We start from the raw sequence: 21008 nt of genomic DNA, 5'->3' as shown, positions 1-21008 counted from the left end.
GTATTTCGGTACCTACCAAGATGGCCACCAGACACAAAGTTCCTGGAAGTGTCATGTCACCTAAAAACTTCAGTTCTCATGTGACGTGTCACACTTCTGGGAACTTTGTAACTGGCAGACATCTTGGCAGAAAGTTGCTATAGCAACAATAAACAAACCACAAACTGAGAACTAGCTCTCACTTGGTATCTATTTAACTAATAAATAAGTACATAACTATTAGTTGATCACAATTTTTGAGTACTCTATCCCATTATTTACTGTTGCACTTGTTGTCAAATTAGCAAAATTAGCTTAGCTAACATAGCTTTTACCTGCCAGCTAAGACGGGCATGTAGCCTATGTGTATGTTACGACATGAACTTAATCTGTCAGTCACCAGAACCTTATTTACGTGATGTGGTCGAATGTCCTTTACAAATCCACATAAACATTGTATACATCTGTGGATTTAAGGTTGCGAAGCTTCTCCACCATGAATTTGGGCATGTGAACATCGGTGAAGAGTGTCCACTTATTTTATTTTTGTTGTGCATTTGCATGTCTACTAAGATGGCTTGAATCACTTCCGGTTCAGACTTATGGGAATTAAGTATTGGGTGGTAGCATTTTCCCAGCAGGGGCCATGGTCCCCACATAGCCACCCCTTGGAGGCACCACTGAGTGATGTTTTTTATTATTATTGTTTAAAAATATTAAAACGAATCAAAACAAATATTTCTTCTAATCTTTTATGAACACAAAGAAGAGAAACAACTTATTTAGCTTAAATTTATATGACTTACTTAATGGAATACCAACTTTTAAAAATATTTTAACGCCTCATGATTTGCGCGTTCACCCAGATAAAGAAAAAACCCCGCATGTCGGGAAGGTGCAGCGTTTGGTGAGAACTGCAGCAGCCAGAGGCCGGACAGGCGGCGTAGCGCGGTGACATCACGCGTCTCCGGTGTTGACAACCAGGCGGCAGTCCCTCCACGGACCGGACCGGACCGGAACGGACCGGGCTGACAGCCAGCACCGCAGCCATTAGAGCCGCTGCTCCGGGAGGAACCATGCTGCTGCGTGATCTTAATCCCGACAGCTGCGCACGGCCACCACGCCTGCGCTGATCATCCAGCCATCCAGCAACCTTTGTGTCATTTTCCTGCCTCTGCTCGGCCGTAAACCGGCGGTAAGTGTTGGACTCAGAGATAAAATGCAGTAAATATCCCAGAACCCGACGCTGCAGCGTGTTCTGGTTTTCCTGGATTATAGGGAGGATGAGCAGCATCCGAGCTTTTCTGCAGCTGACAAGCCGCGGGATGAAGCTGGACCGGGTCAAGGAGCTCGGCAGGCAGTACCCGGTTTTCTGTTTTCTCCTGCTGCTCTTACTGCTGACCACTCTGCTGCTAAACAGGCAAGTCAACGTCGCATGGGGTCCCTGAACGCATCACATGATGACCTGGGATGATGTAATGTTTGTTTGGCATGTGAGCATTGACAATGTGATTTGTTTTGTTTTTAGATATATTCATATTATCATGGTGTTTTGGTCCTTCCTGGCGGGTGTGGTTACTTTTTACTGCTCACTGGGTCCCGAGTCTCTGCTGCCAAACATATTCATGTCCATTAAACAAAAAACAAAGGTTGGTCAGACTACTACGACCTGGATTAAAAAATCAAAGCGGAAGAGAAAATTTTCCACCAAAAATTTCAGAAATCTTGATACTGCAAAAGAAACAAGGCAATTTCTGCGTTCGACAAGTTGTCAATTTGCTCAGAAAAAATTGAAAAAACAAGAAATTTTCTGACTTTGAAAAATTAAAAATTTGCTCCATAGTCAGTTTGCTTTAATCACAGTAATTGTTTATCAAAAACAAGGAAATTTCTGAGTTTCAAAAATGTAAAAATTAGCTAAAAAAATTGAGATTAAGTTCAGAAATTTTCTAGAAAAAAATGTAAATTGCTAAATTAAAAAAAAAGTTGGAAATTAATCTAAGAGATTTTCTGTAAAAAAGGAGAAAATTTCTGATTTTGAAATATTGCAAATTTGCTATAAAAAACTCCTAAAGTCAAAAATTTGTGAGCAAAGACCCAGATTCTCATAAATTTGTTTAGACAAAATGAAGGGATTTCTGAGTTAGAAAAGTTGAAAATATGCGAGTGGAAACTTAGAAATATCAGAAATTTTCTAGAAAGACTTCTGAGTTTGAAAAATCAAAAAGCTTTGAAATTTCCACCATTTGTTTTGCTGGAACAGTGCTACAGTTTTTGGTGAAAATTACCCCTTCTTTGTTTTTTAATCTGATGAGACTGTTGTAAAACTGATTATGTTTAGTTACTGCAACAGGTTAATAATGTGAGTTAATTTGTCCCAGTCTTTCCAGCAGGAGCTGTTTCCTTTGGGCCACAGCTGCGCTGTGTGTGGAAAGATTAAATGCAAAAGACACAGGTAAACAACCTGAAACGTTTTCCCTTTTTGTCGCAATTCAACCTCAAGTTTTAATCTGTTATATTTACATTTAAATAGATTTAAATATGCCTCACAATACAGTAATAAACAGTTTCTAATCCTTTTTACAAATAATAACAAAAAACCAACATATAGTGTTTATTTTAAACCCAATTTAGTCTGATAACGCTAAAATAATCCTGTACATTTTGTCATATTAAAATCTTTAAGTATATATTTTTTATGAAGATGGAGGTTTGTGAGAGAACTTCAGTGATCAGTTTAAACGACAAGCAGACTTGGAGCCAAAGAAATAAAAACTGCTCGCGCCAGCTAGTGGTCAGAAATGACTTCAGCTCTTTGTGTGCAATTCTGTGATTTTTCTGCTTCCCAGACCGACTTTATTGCTGGAAAACTATCAGCCCTGGCTTGACCTGAAAATACCCTCGAAGGTGGATGCCTCTCTGTCTGAGGTGTGACATCATGATTAAAACAAACAATAAAAGCTGTTTTGAATCCACTGATCTCATGTAATATTTTTATTTTTCACAGATTCTGGAGCTTGTTTTAGAGAATGTGGTTTATCCCTGGTACAGGTAGGGTTTTATTATGCTAAAGCGGAGGCATTATGCTAAATACATTTTTTTATTGTTTTTTTTTTTGTACTTCCGTTTGGGTCACAGCTGCTCATAAAAACAGCCAAATGCTTAAAAACACCCAGCCATGTTTTTGGTAATAAGTAAATTAATTTTGTCTGTTTCAAAAAAAACAAAATGTAACGGCACACTGCGCCGTTACCTAGCAACCCCAGCAGAGCCCAACGCCGTTACCTAGCAACCCCAGCAGAGCCCAACGCCGTTACCTAGCAACGTTTTACCGCTGTATGCGCTGCTGGAAAAGACGCCCAGAAACCACTTATTGCACTGCAAAAACAAAATATTAACTTTTTTTTTCTAGTTTCTATTGCAAGTTTTTTAGTTCACTTACAATAAGACCAAACTAACTGAGAAGCAACTTTTCAGAACAATACGGAAGCTTCTTTTTTTTTTTTTTTTTTTTGAGTCAATAACTCCTTAATATTGATGAAAAGGTATTTGTTGCCACTGGTCATTTTTTTTCAAATTTAACACGGGGAAAACGTTATAAGTGAAATAATCTGCCAGTGGAACTAGTACTTTTTATCAATACCAAAGAATTATTGACTTAATTATTGACTTAAAAATCTCATATTATGCTGAAAAGTTACTTATCAGTTGGTTTTGTGTTGTTGTCAGTGTACTAACATATTTGCACTAGACAGTAAGCCAAATATACTAAAATTTGGTAGTTTTTTACAAGACAATGTAAACTTTGAGTTGGGGGCGTGGCCAGCAGCAGCTCATTTGGATTTAAAGTGACAGGACGCCCTAATGCTAAAAATAGGCAGAGTGAAACCGACTGAAATTACTTGGGTAAAAAACTTGATGAATGTTTTGAATGGCCTGTAGAGCCACCCCAGCAGCTTTAACATTTCTATTTGGGTGTAAAATGTGATGCTGCTCGATTTGAAGTGACTCGATGATGATTTCCAGAGAAATCACAGATGACGACTCATTTGTTGATGAGCTGAGGGTGACGTTACGCTTCCTTGCTGCTGTCTTGGTGCGCCGAATTCAAAAGGTAACATAATCTAACATTATTATTATTTTTACATTAACCCTAACCCTAAATAACATTTTATCTTGTTTTTCTCTGTTTCCCCAAAGGTGGATGTGGCTTCACTCATCACTAGAAAGCTTCTGAAAGTTTCCATGAAACACATTGAAATCATCAGCAAAGCCAGACAGAAAGGTCTTCCTGGTTTCAGCACACTGCCTCCTCTAGGTCGCGATCGGTACTGCAGGTGTAACTTTACGTTTTGTTGTCCGGAGCAGTGAAGAACGCAGAGTATCTTCAACAAGCAGCGCTGGATGAGTTGGGCCCGGATCTCCATGTGGCGCTGCGAAGCCGCAGAGATGAACTGCTCTACCTGAGGAAGCTGACTGAGATACTTTTCCCCTACATCCTGCCGCCCAAAGGCACAGACTGCAGGTAGCGGCACAAAATGTACAGACTGCAGGTAGCGGCACAAAATGTACAAACTGCAGGTAGCGGCACAAAATATACAAACTGCAGTGCCCAAAGTTGTGTGTAAATTAATCCTTTTTTATTTAATCTCCAAATAAGAACGAGTAAAAGTCTATAAGTTCAGATGGAATTACATTATGCGTATTATTTAGAAATGATAAATTTAATGTCTTCTTTCCTTCCCACTTTAAAACTTGCATTGCTTAAATTTTTTCTTTCATAAAATTCAACTAAAATACATTAATGTTGTGTTTCCAATGCAGCAAAATGTGAGTTTAATTACCAAATAAAGCAGGAGTGTCCAAAGTGCGGCCCGGGCCCGTTTGTGGCTCATGGACTGATTTTACCCACAACTGCATTTCATGAATGATAAAAAACAATTTTAATCAGGGTAAAATTATTTTTGACATCAAACTTAAGTGCAGCACAAAGTATTTGTTTTTCTAGCCAAACTCTAGGAATAAGTAGAATCTCCTCTGTACAGAAACTTTTACTGAAAATCTGACTTTGCTGCATCCAAATCAGCTTTTATTCAACTTATTAAACTCGTTTAATAAATATTGTGAAAGAAACTGACTTCACTGCAAAAACCAAATAATCTCCAACAGATCTCTGACTCTGCTGATCAGAGAAGTTCTGGCCGGTTCTGTCTTCCTGCCTTCGATGGACTATCTGGCCGACCCGGTGAGTTCAGATCCATGAAGAGCTGCTGTCACTTCAAACCTCCTGCTGATAGACGATATGTTTTGTTTCCATTGCAGGACACAGTGAATCATTTAATTTTAATATTTATCGACAATTCCCCTGTGAGTACGTTCAACCTTTGTTCAAATTGAATGTTTTTTATTTCTGTCTTGATGTTTCAGTTAGAATTTATTAACAAACATATTTAATAAATAAGAATACAGTCAATTTATTTAAATGAAAAGCTGCCTCTCCATTACAAATGTAAGCAAAACATTGTTGATATTCCACAAATTTTACAATTGTGGTGTTTCTGTTAAATGTGATGTGAATAAACTATTCCGATTGCCAAGTAAAAAAACACCTTATACAAGTGCATTATGCAGTCAATGAAAGCACAACTGTATAATGCTATAGATTAATTAGGCTGTTTTCAACCATTTAGTTCTGTTAATTATGATTTTTATTGCCTACAGTTGGTAGAAAATATGATCATTTAAAATCAGAGGTGCACGGATTGCAGTTTGCTGGCCGATCACAGATGTCTAAAAAACAAATTTCCCCCCTTTGGGATCAATACGGTATTTATCTAACTTTGTAGCTAGTTAGCTCGATAGCTAGCTAATCTGACTGGTGGCTTCTGATATATTTTTTTCTAACTGATACTGTCAGGTCATTGTAATGCAGAACACATTATCAAAGATCATTAAACTTTAAAACACTAGAACTAGAAAACATTTTAAATATCCAAAATAAACAAAACAACCGAAATAACAAATAATCAATCAGTGAACCACTTTTTTAAATACAAAAGTGTGCATCAAATGCAAAGTATAGATATACTATAGTATAGTTATAGTTTAATACCTGCTGACAGGTATTAAGATATAATACCTGTATTATTCATGTAATTTTATAATGAATTTATGTAATTTTATAATGAATTTACTGTATTTTTATCTCTTCAGCCTGAAGAAGCTACAGAGCCAACTTCAGCACTGGTTCCCTTCTTACAGAAATATTCGGATTCTCGTAACAAAAAGCCCTCGGTGAGTGCTTTGCTCTTCATATAGAATATTGATAAATTATTAACTATATCATCAAATTAGCACCTGAACTGTCTGCTTTTCCTGGAGCAGGTGCTCAAGCTGGAGCTGAAGGAAATCAGAGAGCAGCAGGACCTCCTGTTTCGTTTTATGAACTTCCTCAAACAGGAAGGAGCCGTTCACGTCCTCCAGTTCTGTCTCGCTGTAGGTGAGTGTTTCCTGTTCACTCTTGGACAAAAACAGGTCGATTAATTCACTTTGTGCAGGGAGACGACACTTGGAAGTTTTCTGATACAAAGTATCAGGAGAATACTTGGTACCAAAAACATACAGGGCCAGCATATCTAGTACTGAAAAAATGACATTGTCATTGAATAATTTGAAAATGTGGAGAATAAATTTACATTTCGCACATTTTTGTACTTTCATTTGGATCTCAAATGCTTCTGCATGCTGTATGCATTGTATGTGTTGTACAATGGCTTCTGGAGAAGGCGAGTGTTTTGTTGTTGATTTTCCATCCAGAAACCACTTGTTGAATTCTTGTTGATTGTACAGGAGGCTCCATTTTTGCTTTTCAAAGATGCATGTACAATTATTCATTTGTTTGCGGTCAAGAATGATTTTGTGAAAAAAAATGTAATGGAGATGTTTTGTGTGACCTGCAGACCCATCGTAACCTGTTCAAGGTAGAATGATAGGGTAGTTTCATTTTTTAGTTTTCAGATGTATATCTTTACAAAAGTGTATTCTTTGTCAGCTGAGTAGATGATGATGATAAAATTGTGCTTATGGGGAATGAGACAGATTGTATTTGAAAGAAAGTAAAAGTTTTGAATGCAAATTTTCATACAAAAGTATAAAATTTAAATGCAAGTTTTTGATATTTGGCATTTTAATTCCTGCACCAACTTGAGTAATTTGCTGGACATATGGAAGAGAAACTAAATAAAAATGTTTATCCGATACCAATACTTACCTTGGTATCGATATTTAGATCGATACGCCAGCTGCAGTTCTGTCCCATGAAAGTCTTGCACGCAGTGACTCGGTTGTGTCCGACTTTCCCGACTTCCCAGAGGAATTCAACGACAGGATTTTGTGCCCGGAGCTGTCGGACTCGGAGAAGATGATGCTGCATGAAGAGGTGAAGAAGATCTACGAGACTTACTGCTTGGACGAGAGCATTGACAAGATCCGCTTCGACCCATTCATAGTGGAAGAAATCAGAAACAGTACGTAAATCATGTGCATCTGACAGACCAATAAGACAGTAAGTTAAATGAGATATTTTATATTAAAATCTAACAGATCATTTGCATGTATCTGTTTTTCTGTGTTCTTTGTGGTCTCAGTTGCCGAAGGCCCGTATGCACAGGTGGTGAAACTGCAGACCATGAGGTGTTTGTTCGAAGCCTATGAGCACGTTCTGTCGCTCCTGGAAAATGTTTTCACCCCGATGTTCTGTCACAGCGACGAGGTCAGTAACTGCAGCAGGAAATCAATGGTTTCACCACAGCTTTCAATCTCAGTTAATAAAAAGACTTTCAACGGATACATATTATGAAAAATTCACAGTTTACCAATTATTGTACTTCCATTTGGTTCCAAACTTCTCTTGAAAACGGCTCAGGCACTTAAAAACAAACACCTGGCGCTTTTCTGGCAGTGAGTTAATGTTTTGTTGCAATATATCGGCGCAACTCAGCGGGCACTGACCCTCCCCTAACCCTAACCCTAACCCTAACCCTCACCCTAACCCCTAACCCTCACCCTCACCTCGTGACCCCAGTGAAGCAAAGCTCGTTACCTAGCTACCCCAGCAGAGTCCCGCCTGCTACCTAGCAACCAAAATTGGGGTGCAGCACATTTGGTCAGTTGGTTTTATCACGGTGTGCTCTGTACGATGGCTGCTGGAAAAGACAAGTGTTTTGTTGTTGACTTACTATCTAGAAACCACCTGCTGCATTCTTGCTGGCTGTGCAGGAGGCTCCACTTCTGTTTTTCAAAGATGTACAGTTATATAGTTGCACATCTGCTTCCAGCCTTGACATCAGACATTGTCCGCAGTCAGCAGTTGTCATATTTTTTTCGGGATAATGACATTTTTAAAATCTGATTTCTAAGTACTACAGTTGCCGACGTAGTGCTTTAGCTTACATGCTGTAGCAAACCTACAAAGTGGTCATTACTGACTTTGTTTTTTCCTGCAGTACTTTCGACAGCTTCTGAGGGGGGCGGAGTCTCCGGCCAGGAACTCAAAGATGAGCAGGTAGGTTTTAGCTTATCATCAGTTTCTTTTTAAAGCTCTAAAAATCAATAGAAATTAACAATGACTTAGTGTAACATTGTGATGTAAAAAATGTTAATAAATTAGATGCAACAAAACATCCAAACTCGACATGCGGTATTTTGTTTATCATAGCACAGAGGTCATGACCCACTGGATCTCTGATCTGTTATCTGCTGCATCATTTATGTCCACATCATTTGACTTTAGTCTCGATCATTTACGATTGCATCTAAAATACAGTAAAAACTAGGATTTTTACATGCACTGTAAAAAAGACATTTTTCTCAATGTTTAACATTAAATCAGACTAAACTTTCCCATTGTACATCTCCTAGGATTAGCAAAATGATATTTAGAATAATTTATCTGACTAAGTCAGAGTTGCCTTCAAAGCGGCTCAGCATTAACATTAGCATGTTTGTTCTGTTTTGATACGTCTTGTTGATAATTCAATATGTCATTTTCAAAATAAGTTTATAAAACTAATACTTTCATTTTTATGTTTAAGTTGTTCATCATCAGTGTTTCAGCTGCTTTCTGTGGAGCTCTTCCAGACATAAACCAGTTTAAATTAGCTTTTGTGCTAATTCCTGCAAATTTATGCTGCCATGAATTGTGGCAACATTGATTAATATGCACTGTCCTAGTCAAATAAACAAACTTAAATTAAAATTAAATGAAAAACAATCTAGGAAAGTCAGTTCCAGGTCACACGACAGAAAGACGAGGTGCTGCAGCAGCCAAAACAGTCTCTCTGTCAACGTGAAAGTCATTAAAACGAGTCAAAACATCCTGATTGAAGGAAATAATGTGCACATTATAAAAGGATTTGTTATTTTAGATGTGTCTTGTAAAACCACAGACCGTGCACCAACAGAGTTTAACCAGAGACTTGGGATTGGATTGCTCTAGCTTTAATTTAACATCACAGCGAATGATGTGTAGGTAGCTAACTCCTTGTGCATATTGTTCCAGAAATAGCGTCAGTTTGGATGACATTCGGTGAGTATGAGGCATCAGTGTGTTGACCAAACCCGTGACTGGCTTAACAGGGACGCACGCATCATATAAAAGACGCTTCTTCCTTGCCTGACCAGGGCGCTGGCTCAGAATACTGTCGAATGCATTAGCATTAGCATTTTAGCTGTATAATAATCATTCATAAATTCATTACATTCAACATTTTACTCCTAAATAAGAGTTTATTTGATGGGGAGATTCAGAAAGATGGCTGTTGTGTGTGTGTGCGCTTCACTTGTTGATTAATATTATCTATTGAAAACCTAAATATGAATGAAAGTTGGTCTACTTGTGTATTCCGGTTCACTTAAGACTAGACTTTATTCTCGTATTACTTTGATTTTATTTTTATAATAAAAAAATAAATAATTGTAGCCTGACTCATTTTTTGTTGTTGAGTTGGCCTCTGTGTTGTTCTCCTCCCCACCTGTGGGGGCGCTGCACCAAAAACTCACTGGAGGAAATTACATGAAAAGCTCTGAAGCAGACACTAATTGTGAAATGTTAACAAAAATAAAGTAGCATCAGATTTTAGCGGTTGGATGATTTCGCTCTTGTCGTTGGTAAAAGACGACAAGCCATTTGTCCTGCTAATGCTAGGCTAGTGAGTTTGTTTTGCTATTTACCCAGAATGCCTTGTGCTGTAGTCCGCTTTCTGGTTTTGGGGCGGTCCACTTGGTGTTCAAGTATAAATTCCAATGGCACCAGAGTTCATCTCAACCGAACCGAGACCGAGAAGTTTCTAGTCTATAACTGGACTTTCTAGGCAAATGGATCGGAGTTAAAGCGGCCCAAACTGGGCTGGTGTGAATGCACCCTGAATGTCCACTATGATTCCCTGACTACCATACTGCCTGCCCTGTCCTCTCCCCCACCGGCCCGCGGGGGACCTGGCCCTGTTCTGCCTGTAGCTCCTGGGACTGGAGCCCCGAGTCCCCGTCCTCACTCTTCACCGCCTCTGGCAGCTCCTCACCTGCATCCTTTAGCTCCCTCCATGCCCAGTCCACGTTCACAAACTTCCCATACGGCTCGCAAACCCACCGCCACTCATCGCCCAAGTAAGTCATGGTCCATCTGTGTGATGTCATGCTGTCCATCCCCCTCCATGTCCCCTCATGTGACCCCAGTCCCACCCAGACGCCTGCATGGTAGGCCAACTGCATGGAAACCTGCTGTTACTCTATTATTTCTAACAATGCAGTGACTTGTCTCTTTAATTGGGTTTGAACCCGTGTGCTCTGTTTCTCAACCAACAAAATCTTACCAAGTATTTTTAGTCTAGTTTCTAGTCTGAATATTTTAGTGCACTTAAAATTAGACACAACTTAAAAGTAACTTTTCAGCAAGAAATATGGACTTACTTTAAATCAATAATATTGATAAAAATTACATGTTCCACTGGCAGGTTATTCAGACAGCAATTTGGGGTCAGTGTAGACAGAAAAAAGGAGGGAAATTTCGACCCAAAAAATCTGAAATTATGAAATTAATCTCAGAAATTATTTTAGAAAAAAACAAGAACATTTTTAAGAGTTCACATTTTTGAAAAGTCAGAAATTTGCAAGAAAAAAAAGATTTATCTCAGAAATGTTGTAGAAAAAACAAGAAAATTTCTGAAATCCAAATGGAAAATTTTTCAACATTTGAAACTTGAATTTTTCTAAAAAAAACAAACAAATTTTGATATTTTTCAAAATGTAAACTTTCCAAACATAGAAATGTCCAAGTTATTTATTTATTTAATTTCTGAGGTTTTCTGGGAAATATGTGACTTTTGAAACTCAGAAAGTTTTAAAGTTTTTCTTGAGCAAATTTCCATCTTTTCTAATGTCCAAGTGTTTTTGTGACATTAGTCTCAAAGTTTCTCAGTTTTTTGTGTCCTAGTTATTTCCATATGTATTGGAATTACAGTAATAAACCGTTGTAGATTATTTCATGCATTTTATGGGAAAAACATCTTGTAACGAGTGAAATAATGTGCCAGTTGAACTAGCATTACTTTTAATCAGTATTAGGGAAGTTTTGACTGGAAACAATCTTCTTTATGTAGCTGAAAAGTTACTTGTAATTTACTTTTGTCTTATTTCAAGGTTTTTGCACGAGAATCCAAACCAAAGCGCTTGGTGATATTTTGTGTTTTTGCCAGACTCAGAGTGTCTGTTTTGTTTTGTGGATGACTTGTGATTAATTAATACAAGCACAATTCCTTTGTTAGTGATTGAAGCTCCCGGATCGGACCGTGTGAAACCAACTCTCACTGCTTTGTAACTGCTTTTGCTTTGGGCCAGCAGAGTTTTTGGCATCGTAAGACAAGTGGCATTTCGTCTTGGGGAGCTTCGCCCCTCCTCTGCTGCTTTATCATTTTAGCCTCTCTGGCTGCATGTGCTCTGCTGAAGCGGCGCCTCGGTCGGTCGATCATCATCCACTCTCCACCCTCTTGGCTCTGCAGGAACACGTCGAAGAGGGGCGAGTCGTTCGGGATCAGCCGCATCGGCAGCAAGATCAAAGGAGTGTTCAAAAGCACGACCATGGAGGGCGCCATGCTGCCGTCCTACGGCCAGGTGGAGGGAGAGGACGACATGGTGAGACCGGCTGCCTCAGCTGGAAAATCCTGAACATTTTATCAAGGAAGGGTCATTATCTGCAGGCTGGCAGGTCATTGTCAGCAGGGGGCGAGAGTGAGTAAAGGAAATCAGATACTGTTGCAACGCAGAAAATATTTCAGGTTTTAGTCCCTCCTTTCATCCTTATTAACTTCCCTTCTTCCCTCCTTAATTATATCCTTCCCATTGTGAAATTCTGATATTAATCTTGGAAATGTTTTTTCTAAGATTGAAAAGTAAAGAATTTGCAAGAAAAAAAAATCTCTAAAGTGTTCTAGATCATACTTGCAAATTTCTGAGTTTCATAGGTGGAAAATTTTTGACTTTTGAAAATCAGAAATTTCCAATTTGTTTTCTAGAAGATCTCTGAAATAAATCTCAAAATTTCAGATTTTTTTTCTGGCAAAGTTTTGCCTTTAAGAGGTTGTGTTTTTGCAGTAAAGTAAAGTAAACTTTTTTTAAAAAAAAGTTTTATTTCCTCTAGTGGCTTTTATGTGATAGGAAAACGAGGTAATGAGAGAGGGAGAAGATTACAGCGTTACAAAATGGCTGACACCTGGTGCATCTTTAACTGCAGGTCGAGGAAGCCATGATGGTTCTGGAGGACGACTCGCCGATGGAGGCGGCCTCCACGCCCAGCACGCCTCGAAACCTCTCCGCCTGGAACATCACCATCCCGTACATCGACTTCTACGACGACGACGTGAAGCGAGAGAGGATTCCCGTCTTCTGCATCGACGTGGAGCGCAACGACAGGAAAGCAGGTCAACTGAGGGCGTTATGTTTCTTGTTCTGTAAACTTTGTCAGGTATACACAATGGCGTGTTGTAAAAAATTCGTAGTAAAGTTTTGCCAAAAATTTCACAAGTTGAAAAGTCCTTCAGCCCACTAGGGGGAGAAGTCAACTTTTGAAACTCTTCTAGAAAATTTTTGAGAATAATCTAAAAGTTTTTTTCTCTCAAGTTTTTGACTGAATCAGTTTCGGATGTTGAAAATTTTGGACTTTTTAAAATGTCCTTGTTTTTTCTCTAAAATATTTCTTTGTGTCATCTAAATATTTCTGGTTTTATTTCTTGCAAATTCTCAACTTTTGGAACTCGAATTTTGAGTTTCAAGTTCAAACCAAACCAGCGTGGAGTCGTCCATGTTTGGTTGCAAATTGGGTTGTTTTTAATCCAGCAGTTTTACTGTGTAAGTTATTTCTAAAATCTATATGAGGATAATTTAAAAACATCTGAATCTCGCAAGTTTTTGACTTTTGCAACTCAGAAATTTGCTTTTTTTCTAGAAAATTTGAGATTCATTCAAAAATACCTTTATTTGCACATTTTTGATATTTGAAGCTCAGAAAGTATGAGATTAAGCTCGATTTCAGTTTTTCATGTGCAAATTTGAAAATGTTCAGACTCTAAAATATCCTTTTAGAAAATTTCTGAAATTAATCTTAAAAATTTCAGATTTTTTTTATATGACAAATTCAGAGATTAATTTCAACTTTTTTTTCTGTATTGAAAATTTCAGAAAATCTCAACAGTTTTTTAAATGGTCCTAATACAATGTCATAGTTATTTTATACATATCAGACAAAGATGAAACAAGCAGTGTTGGAAATGTTGCAAATTGGACTGAGAATAATTTGAGAAATTTTAGGTTTTCATCAAAAGTTTCTCGTCTGATTTTCTGATCTTTAATATTTGGTTTCCAATAGTGGGTCATGAAACTGAGCACTGGTCGGTCTACAGGAGATATCTGGAGTTTTACGTCCTCGAATCAAAGCTCACTGAATTTCATGGCAAGTTTTTCAATTATTGTTGCTTCACTTTGTGCATTTTTGCAAATTTTTTATTATTTAGACCTAAGACACTGAAATGTAATTTCTTGTCAGGTTTTTTTTTACATGCACTAATTTTTCAGTTTTATCTTCGTTAAAGGTTCATTTCCAGATGCCCAGTTGCCCTCCAAGAGAATAATTGGCCCCAAGAATTACGAGTTTCTGACATCCAAGCGGGAAGAGTTTGAGGAGTATCTTCAGGTAGATAAAGGAGAAAATTCAAAACTTGTCTCATTTCCACCCTGATATAAATGACTTTAAATATAAAATGAATAAATCATCAGAATAATAGATAATGTCAATTAAAACTGAAGTAACCGCTGGTTGCAGCCTGATTTCCCCCGGCAGCAGAAACATTATTGTTCTGCTTCTATCATCCTAAATTGAGCTTTACGTTTGAAAGCCGTTTTAATCCCATAAATCATTCAATGCTGTTTTGTTTCTGTGAGATTTGTGTTTAAACGTTAAATCAAAACCCAAATGATGGATTTAAAACAGTTTGAAGAGCCTAATCTGCCGTCAACCAAATGTTTTGAACAATTTGAATTTCGTTGATTTCTTTTTCATCACTAGTTTTTTTAATTCACCCCGGTGATCCTGAAGCCAATCATTTTAAATGGCCTCAACTTGGATAATTATTGCACAACAAACTGATTCAAGCACCAGAAAACCTGAACTTTATGCTAAGCTAAAGTAAAAAGACCTAAATGACTTTAAGTTAATTGGTATTGGTATTAATCTGCTTCACTACCTGCTTGTATTTTGTACTTTTTGCAGAAACTTCTGCAGCATCCGGAGCTGAGCAACAGCCAGCTGCTGGCCGACTTCCTGTCTCCTCACAGCATGGAGTCTCAGTTCCTGGACAAGATGCTGCCGGATGTGAACCTCGGTGCGACGGGAGAGTGAAGCTGCGTCTGGGCAAAGTGGAGAAGAAATGGATCATAATTATATTGTTTTTTAATTTATGCAGGGAAAATCATCAAGGCAGTGCCCAGCAAACTGATAAAAGAGGTACAGGAGAGTTTATGTCCCTGGTTTTGATTTAAAAAAAGTCTCATTAGTTTCAGTATAAATCTGGAGAAAATGTCAGTTTATGCAGGAATATTTATCTGCAGGGCAAAAACAAAGAATCACCACACGATGAATCTTTTTCAATTTAAAGTGTAGACGTCAATAAATAAAAATTGTACAGGGATTTCATTTAAAAATATTTAGAATACTTATATATTCTACTCAGTTTTAATTCATCAAATGTCAAAATTTTGTCTTTTTTTGTTTTTTGTTTTTATCAACTTTTCTTTTTTTCTTTCTTCCTTCTTTCCTCTTTTTTCTTTGTTTCTTTGTCTTCTTTTACTTTTTTCACCCTGAGTTTTTCTATTTCACCCATTGAGTAAAATGTTTGGAGCTTAAGCTAAAAGAAATACATTATTGATGTTTTGTTGCTCAGAACTGTTAAACTGTTAATTTATTTATTTGAAATAAAACAGACTACTTTACAAATATTATTATTATATATTAATCTCCTTTGTGTGTTTTTGTTATTTGTTTTCATGTCCTGTTCAGAAAGGGCAGCACCTGGAGCCGTTCATCCAGTCCTTCTTCAACTCCTGTGAATCTCCCAAACCCAAACCGAGCCGACCCGAACTCACCATCCTCAGTCCGACGTCAGAAAACGATAAAAAGGTTCCAACTTTTTCACTGTTTTCATTTCAGGGCTGCAACTGACAGATATTTTATTTCCTTGTTAATCTTTTATTCTGACAATTAATCAGATTTAAAATATTCAACAGATTTTTCTCTTAAACCTTTTTTATTCAAGCTCAGAATATTACAAATTTAAAAAAGAAAAGCATTTTTTTTTACCACGGCTGCAGGTGACAATTATTTTAGTAATCAATTAATCTAATTCTGACGATTAATTGATTAATCATTTTAGCCCTTTTTCAATGCATGCATTCGTATAGAGAGTCTGTGGGACTTTGTAAAATTTCTTCAGTGCAAAATGTGTTGCAGCTCTTCAACGATCTCTTCAAAAACAACGCCAACCGATCCGAAGTGACGGAGAAGAGGCACAACCAGAACTACTTCATGGAGATGATCACTGTCGAAGGAGTTTATGATTATTTAATGTATGTCGGTAAGTTCAAGTAAATCTAATCTGTCCAGCACAACTGCAGGTCAAATCAGAGTTTTACATTAAATTGATAAAAAAAACAAAACATTTTTTTTACTCAGTTTGACTTTAAAACATTCCCTGTTTATGCTCAGGTGGGATAAGCAAACAGGTGTTACTGTTTAATGTAGTTCCATAAAAAAAAAGCAAATATTTAAATTCAAACACTTGAATTTGAGCAGCTTGTCTTTATGTCTGAAGTTAAGTTCAATGAAAAGTGCAGAGAATTAAAAAGTAATACAATTAATTAGAGCATAATATAAGATTGTAGCTAAGGCTAAGCTAATGCTAATCCTAAATGTTTATAATATTTGTCACAACATGCGTTTCATTAACTCCTGCATTTTGTTCATGTTGTATTATTCTGCATATATTTGTTGTACAGGAAACAGATCTGCTACGTAAACAGACTTCAAAATAAGAGCATAAATTTAACCGTCTAACTAGTTTGAACACAAAAGTCGAACATTATTTCGATGAAAGTTTGCTAAACTTCCTAGTAAATTAGCAGTTTATAATTTATCTTTAGTAAAAACACTAAAACGCTAAATTACAAATGAGCTGTGCCGTCAGTGACCTTCATCAGTGACTTGAGACAGAAAATTACTCTCAAAAATATGCAACAATGGGGACGTCCCAAAGTCTCCCCAAACTTTGTGAAAGTTTTTGTATGATTTTCTAAATGTTTCCTGCGGCAGGTCGCGTTGTGTTTCACATCCCTGACTGGTTTCATCACCTGCTGATGGGCGGCAGGATCCTGTTCAAGAACAGCCTGGAGGCCTACACAGATCACTACCTGCAGCACAAACTGAACCTGGTGGTGCAGGAGCACCGGCTCGTCTCGCTCATCACCCTGCTGAGAGGTAAACAGGAAGCACAACGAGCCACTTCCTGGAGCGCTTGGCCTTCGACCGCGACGCCGAACCAGGGCCAAAATTTACACTAAACATCTCTTAAAGTTTGAGATTGATATCAAAAATGTCTGAGCTTCAAAGGTCAAACATCTGATAAAACAATAACTACAACATTTTCAAATTCATCTCTAAAATTTCCTTGAAAAAATAGAAAATTTCTGGGCTAAAAAGTTGAAATTTTTGACATTTGAAACTCAAAAAAGGTTTTTTGGTAGCAAATTTTGGACTTTTCACGCTGATAAATTTACTTGTTTTATTTCTGAGTTTCAAAAGTTTTTGCCATTTGAAGTTCAGAAAATTTTCTCTTTTTTCCAGAAAATTTTTGCCACTGAACAGTGAAAAATTTCATAGAAAACAGATTTTGTATTCGATCTCAGAAAGTTAATATGAAAAAAATCTGGGTTATTTATTTATTTTTTTCTAGAAAATTTCCAAGATCTCAAAATTTCAGTTTTTCTGGCTGAAAATGACTTTTTATTTATTTTTTGGTATAAAATAAAGAGTATTTATTTGGCTGATCCGCCGTCGCTAACAGAACCGATGTCGTTCCAGACGCGGTTTTCTGCGAGAGCAGTCCGCCGCGCTCGGCGCAGGACAAGCAGAGCAGAGCCAAGCGGACATTCGAGGAGATGATGAGCTACATTCCAGGTATTTATTTCATTTTATATTGTTTAATTTTATTATTAGTGAATGCAGTGCATTGCCTCCATATCAAACGATTGTTCAACGGGGCGAATTTCTTTAGATTTTCTAGGAAAGTGTATTGGGGAAGAGGCAAAGTACGAGGGCATTTGTCTCCTCTTCGATGGACTGCAGCAGCCGGTTCTCAACAAACAGGTACAGGAAAAACACACAGTGTGTTTGGTAATCGGTTACGTCACATAAATGTATCCAAATACGTTTTTGTTTTAATGTTTATGCTTTTTTTGTCTTGTTGCCTTGATTAGCTGACCTATGTGCTGCTGGACATTGTCGTTCAAGAACTTTTTCCAGAACTGAACAAGGTAATCAGGGCTAAAACATTTATTGGCATCTCTAGTGTCTTGAGTTTTCTCATTCAGTACTAAAAGTATTCTTAATTGTTCTGATGTTTGCAACAAATCAAACATATTTATACAAAATGCTCTGCTTTGTATTAAAGAAGCCTGTCATGAAGTGGATGAATAATTTCAAAGCTGTGTTAGTCATTTATGCTTCATATGAAGAAACTGTTTGGAATATTAATTTTGTTTTGTTGTTTAAATGGTTTTCGTTAGATTTCTAACACGCGGCCGGTAATGCAGGCTCAGCCATTAAACCCACTTCACAGTTGGCTGTAAATGTTTTCATTCAATGCACTCAACCTGCTCAGATTTAACACAAATCAAACTAAAGCGTTAAATCCTGTTGATGGGTCCACAGAGAAAAATAGAAATAAAAAAATGCTAAAGTTTGATTTGCTGTTTTAACTTGTTCTGCATCCTTAAGATGTTCTCAAATCTTCAGTTTATTTTGTTTTTAAGTTTATAGCGCTTTTATAAACTCACTATTGCAAGTAAAAATACCAGAAATTTGTTTGAATTCACTGAAAAAATACAAAATCTTACCAAGTGCTGTTTTCTCTAGTTTCTAAATATGTTTCTTCAGCAATAAATCTGATCTTATTTTAAGTGAATCATTTATTAATATTAATAAAAAAGTATTTTATTTATAAGAAGAAAAAATGTCTTACTATAAGTGAAAATTAAGGAATTATTGATTCCTGAAAATAAGCTCTTCTATCTTGTGGAAAGTTAATAGTAGGTTTAATTTTATTGTAAGATATTTTCACTAAACTTGACCAATTTCACCTGGTTTTGTGTTTTTGCAGCAACAAAATCACATTTACTGTCATATATGCAGCAAGAATAAATAATCCACATTTATTTCTGATATTTATAAAGTAGCTCCAGAAAATCAATTATGAATTTCTGGAGGAATTTGAAAAGACGCTCAATATTATTTAATTTTCAGAGCTTTATTAATATTTGGGTTTCGTGAACATATTCTGAAATAACCGGCTCTTTATTTGTGAAAATGATCATTCAGTTGGTGCAGCCGAGTCTCTGTGTGATGCTGAGTCATTTCCCAGCAGGTGCAGAAGGAGCCGTCTGCTGTGGCTCCATGGATGTAAAACGCTCAGAACCGATCAACCAGATGGACCCGGTTCGGTCCGACCCGCATCCTGAGAGGTTCTGGGTTCTGGCGGGTCGCAGCAGGAAGTCCCAGTGGGGATCCAAAAGGACGGTCCAGAGGCTTCGACATTGGACATGCTTCTGGGTTTCAGCCGCATCAACGCAGCCAACATGTTTTCTGATTTGAAGTAGAAAATCTGCAGATTTGCACTTTTAATTCTTACCGGTTGTCGACTTGTTTTTTTTTTTTCCTGAAATGTGAAGCTAAAAATAAAATATTTGGATTCAGTTCAGCAGCTGTGTGTGAGTTTATTGACTGTAATCCAATCCCTCTGATTATTCTGATTACTGTCAGACTATGTACTTTATTGGTTATTAAGAGGAATATAAATGATTTCCAACATGACGGTTTATTAAATTGTTAATAAAAACAGACTTTTATTCTTCAAAACTGATTGTTTCAGAGAAACAGAAAATGTTTTAAAGGGATGGCCAGAGCTGATGAGTAAGGATTTTGAGGTGGCAAAATTGTATGTAATGTGGAAATAAAAAAATCCATCTTTCTGGTTTTTCTTAGGGTGGCACAGCAAACAAACACTATATAATTTCTTTTAGCATTTTATTTTGTGCTTTACATATAAACTACATTTTTCCATGTATAGTTTGTATGATCTGCCAGTGAATCTCGGACTTTTCATCTATATTAAGGAATTGTTGACTTAAAACAGTCTCCTAATTGTTGCTGCAAGTTGATTTAGTTAAATTTTGTTTTTTATCCAAACGTTACAAAAACTCCTTCACTTGGTTTCCTAATGTCTCCAGATCCGGTTCAGAAGTTTCTGTCCGGATATAAATTGGTTCTTTGGCTGAACTTTGACTCCTGGTGTCTTCCAGTTATCCTGACGGGTTGAGACAGAAAGGCAGTTTACTAAGTCCTGAAGAAATTTCCATGCCCTTCGGCTTATCGCGTTTTGTCAGAGCGCACACAGGCTTTGGGAGGGTGGGGAGCAGCAGAGAGGCTGCAGCCTGCTGGGAGGCGTCCAGCGGCTCCTGATGTCTCTGCACAGCAGGGTGCCCTCACTCCACATCCAAGATGACCTGGAAGAGAAACACATGCATCTGCATCTGTGCCTGCAGGAAACATGCAGCCTGTCTTTAGCTTTAAGTCAATGGTGATAAATTTGTGCACCATTTTTAACAGCCAGGTGAACGAAAATATGTTACTTTAGCCAATATTTCTTCTTCTTCCCTACATTTGGCTTGAATCTGAGAAGAGTCAGAAAGATTAACCCTGTGAAACAGAGACAAGGGGATTAAAATGCACTGAAATAGTTTCCATTTTATGTACTTTACTTGTTCTAAACATGCAAAAATATTCTTTAAATAAAAATTAAAATTCTCTAAACTCTGTAACTTCTGAAACTGTTAGGACAAAATAATCTTCACAGCATTCAAAGTGACTCTTGAGATGTTTCACACGTTGCAGTTCTTTGTTATTTGCGCCAGTTCCAGCTCTCAGCATGTGTATAAATGTGAAATGGAAGGAAAATTGTACATATTTACACCTTATGTAAGTATTGAATTGACAGATTTGATTAAAGAAAAGTGTAAGACCTGAAGAGAGAGACAGAGGTGAGAATATTTTACTTGGAGCCCAATGGAGGAAGAGGTGGCAATCCTGCACTTTAGAAGTATTTTAAAGAAAACTGTGAGACATATGGGAATTATGTTTATATTTCCTGAAAGCAGAA

The 21008-nt window shown here is 37.2% G+C and overlaps 1 protein-coding gene across 7 annotated transcripts; it reads left to right on the top strand.

The window, feature by feature from the left end:
* Positions 1–733: 733 nt before the first annotated feature.
* On the top strand, positions 734–19538 carry LOC129374742 (sorting nexin-14-like). 7 transcript variants are annotated; one of them, XM_055053339.1, is made up of 31 exons: positions 734–1174; positions 1258–1399; positions 1508–1628; positions 2361–2434; positions 2829–2907; positions 2987–3030; positions 4006–4093; positions 4180–4264; positions 4348–4504; positions 5149–5224; positions 5302–5346; positions 6193–6273; positions 6364–6478; positions 7350–7505; positions 7626–7750; positions 8484–8542; positions 9539–9565; positions 10495–10641; positions 12033–12165; positions 12764–12950; positions 13895–13978; positions 14118–14218; positions 14795–14906; positions 14988–15028; positions 15581–15700; positions 16031–16154; positions 16889–17053; positions 17657–17752; positions 17850–17941; positions 18052–18108; positions 19218–19538. In XM_055053339.1, exons 2-31 carry the CDS (start codon positions 1263–1265, stop codon positions 19254–19256), a joined length of 2967 nt encoding a protein of 988 aa, XP_054909314.1. In that variant the 5' UTR covers positions 734–1174; positions 1258–1262; the 3' UTR covers positions 19257–19538. The 7 variants fall into 7 exon arrangements, with proteins under 7 accessions (XP_054909314.1, XP_054909313.1, XP_054909315.1 ...); XM_055053338.1 differs by having other exon boundaries at positions 19215–19538; XM_055053340.1 differs by lacking the exon at positions 9539–9565 and having other exon boundaries at positions 19215–19538.
* Positions 19539–21008: the final 1470 nt, after the last annotated feature.

This window comes from Poeciliopsis prolifica, unplaced genomic scaffold, assembly GCF_027474105.1.
Source record: "Poeciliopsis prolifica strain line A6 unplaced genomic scaffold, Auburn_PproV2 SCAFFOLD037, whole genome shotgun sequence".
Lineage (NCBI taxonomy): Eukaryota > Metazoa > Chordata > Actinopteri > Cyprinodontiformes > Poeciliidae > Poeciliopsis > Poeciliopsis prolifica.
This window is presented reverse-complemented; position numbering and strand designations above follow the sequence as displayed.

Coding starts and splice junctions, on each gene's coding strand:
- LOC129374742 (XM_055053338.1), top strand. CDS start 1,263: ATGAGCAGCATCCGAGCTTTTCTGCAGCTGACAAGCCGCGGGATGAAG. Junction 5,225..5,301: donor TGGACTATCTGGCCGACCCG/GTGAGTTCAGAT, acceptor TTTCCATTGCAG/GACACAGTGAATCATTTAAT. Junction 9,566..10,494: donor GTCAGTTTGGATGACATTCG/GTGAGTATGAGG, acceptor TTCTGCCTGTAG/CTCCTGGGACTGGAGCCCCG.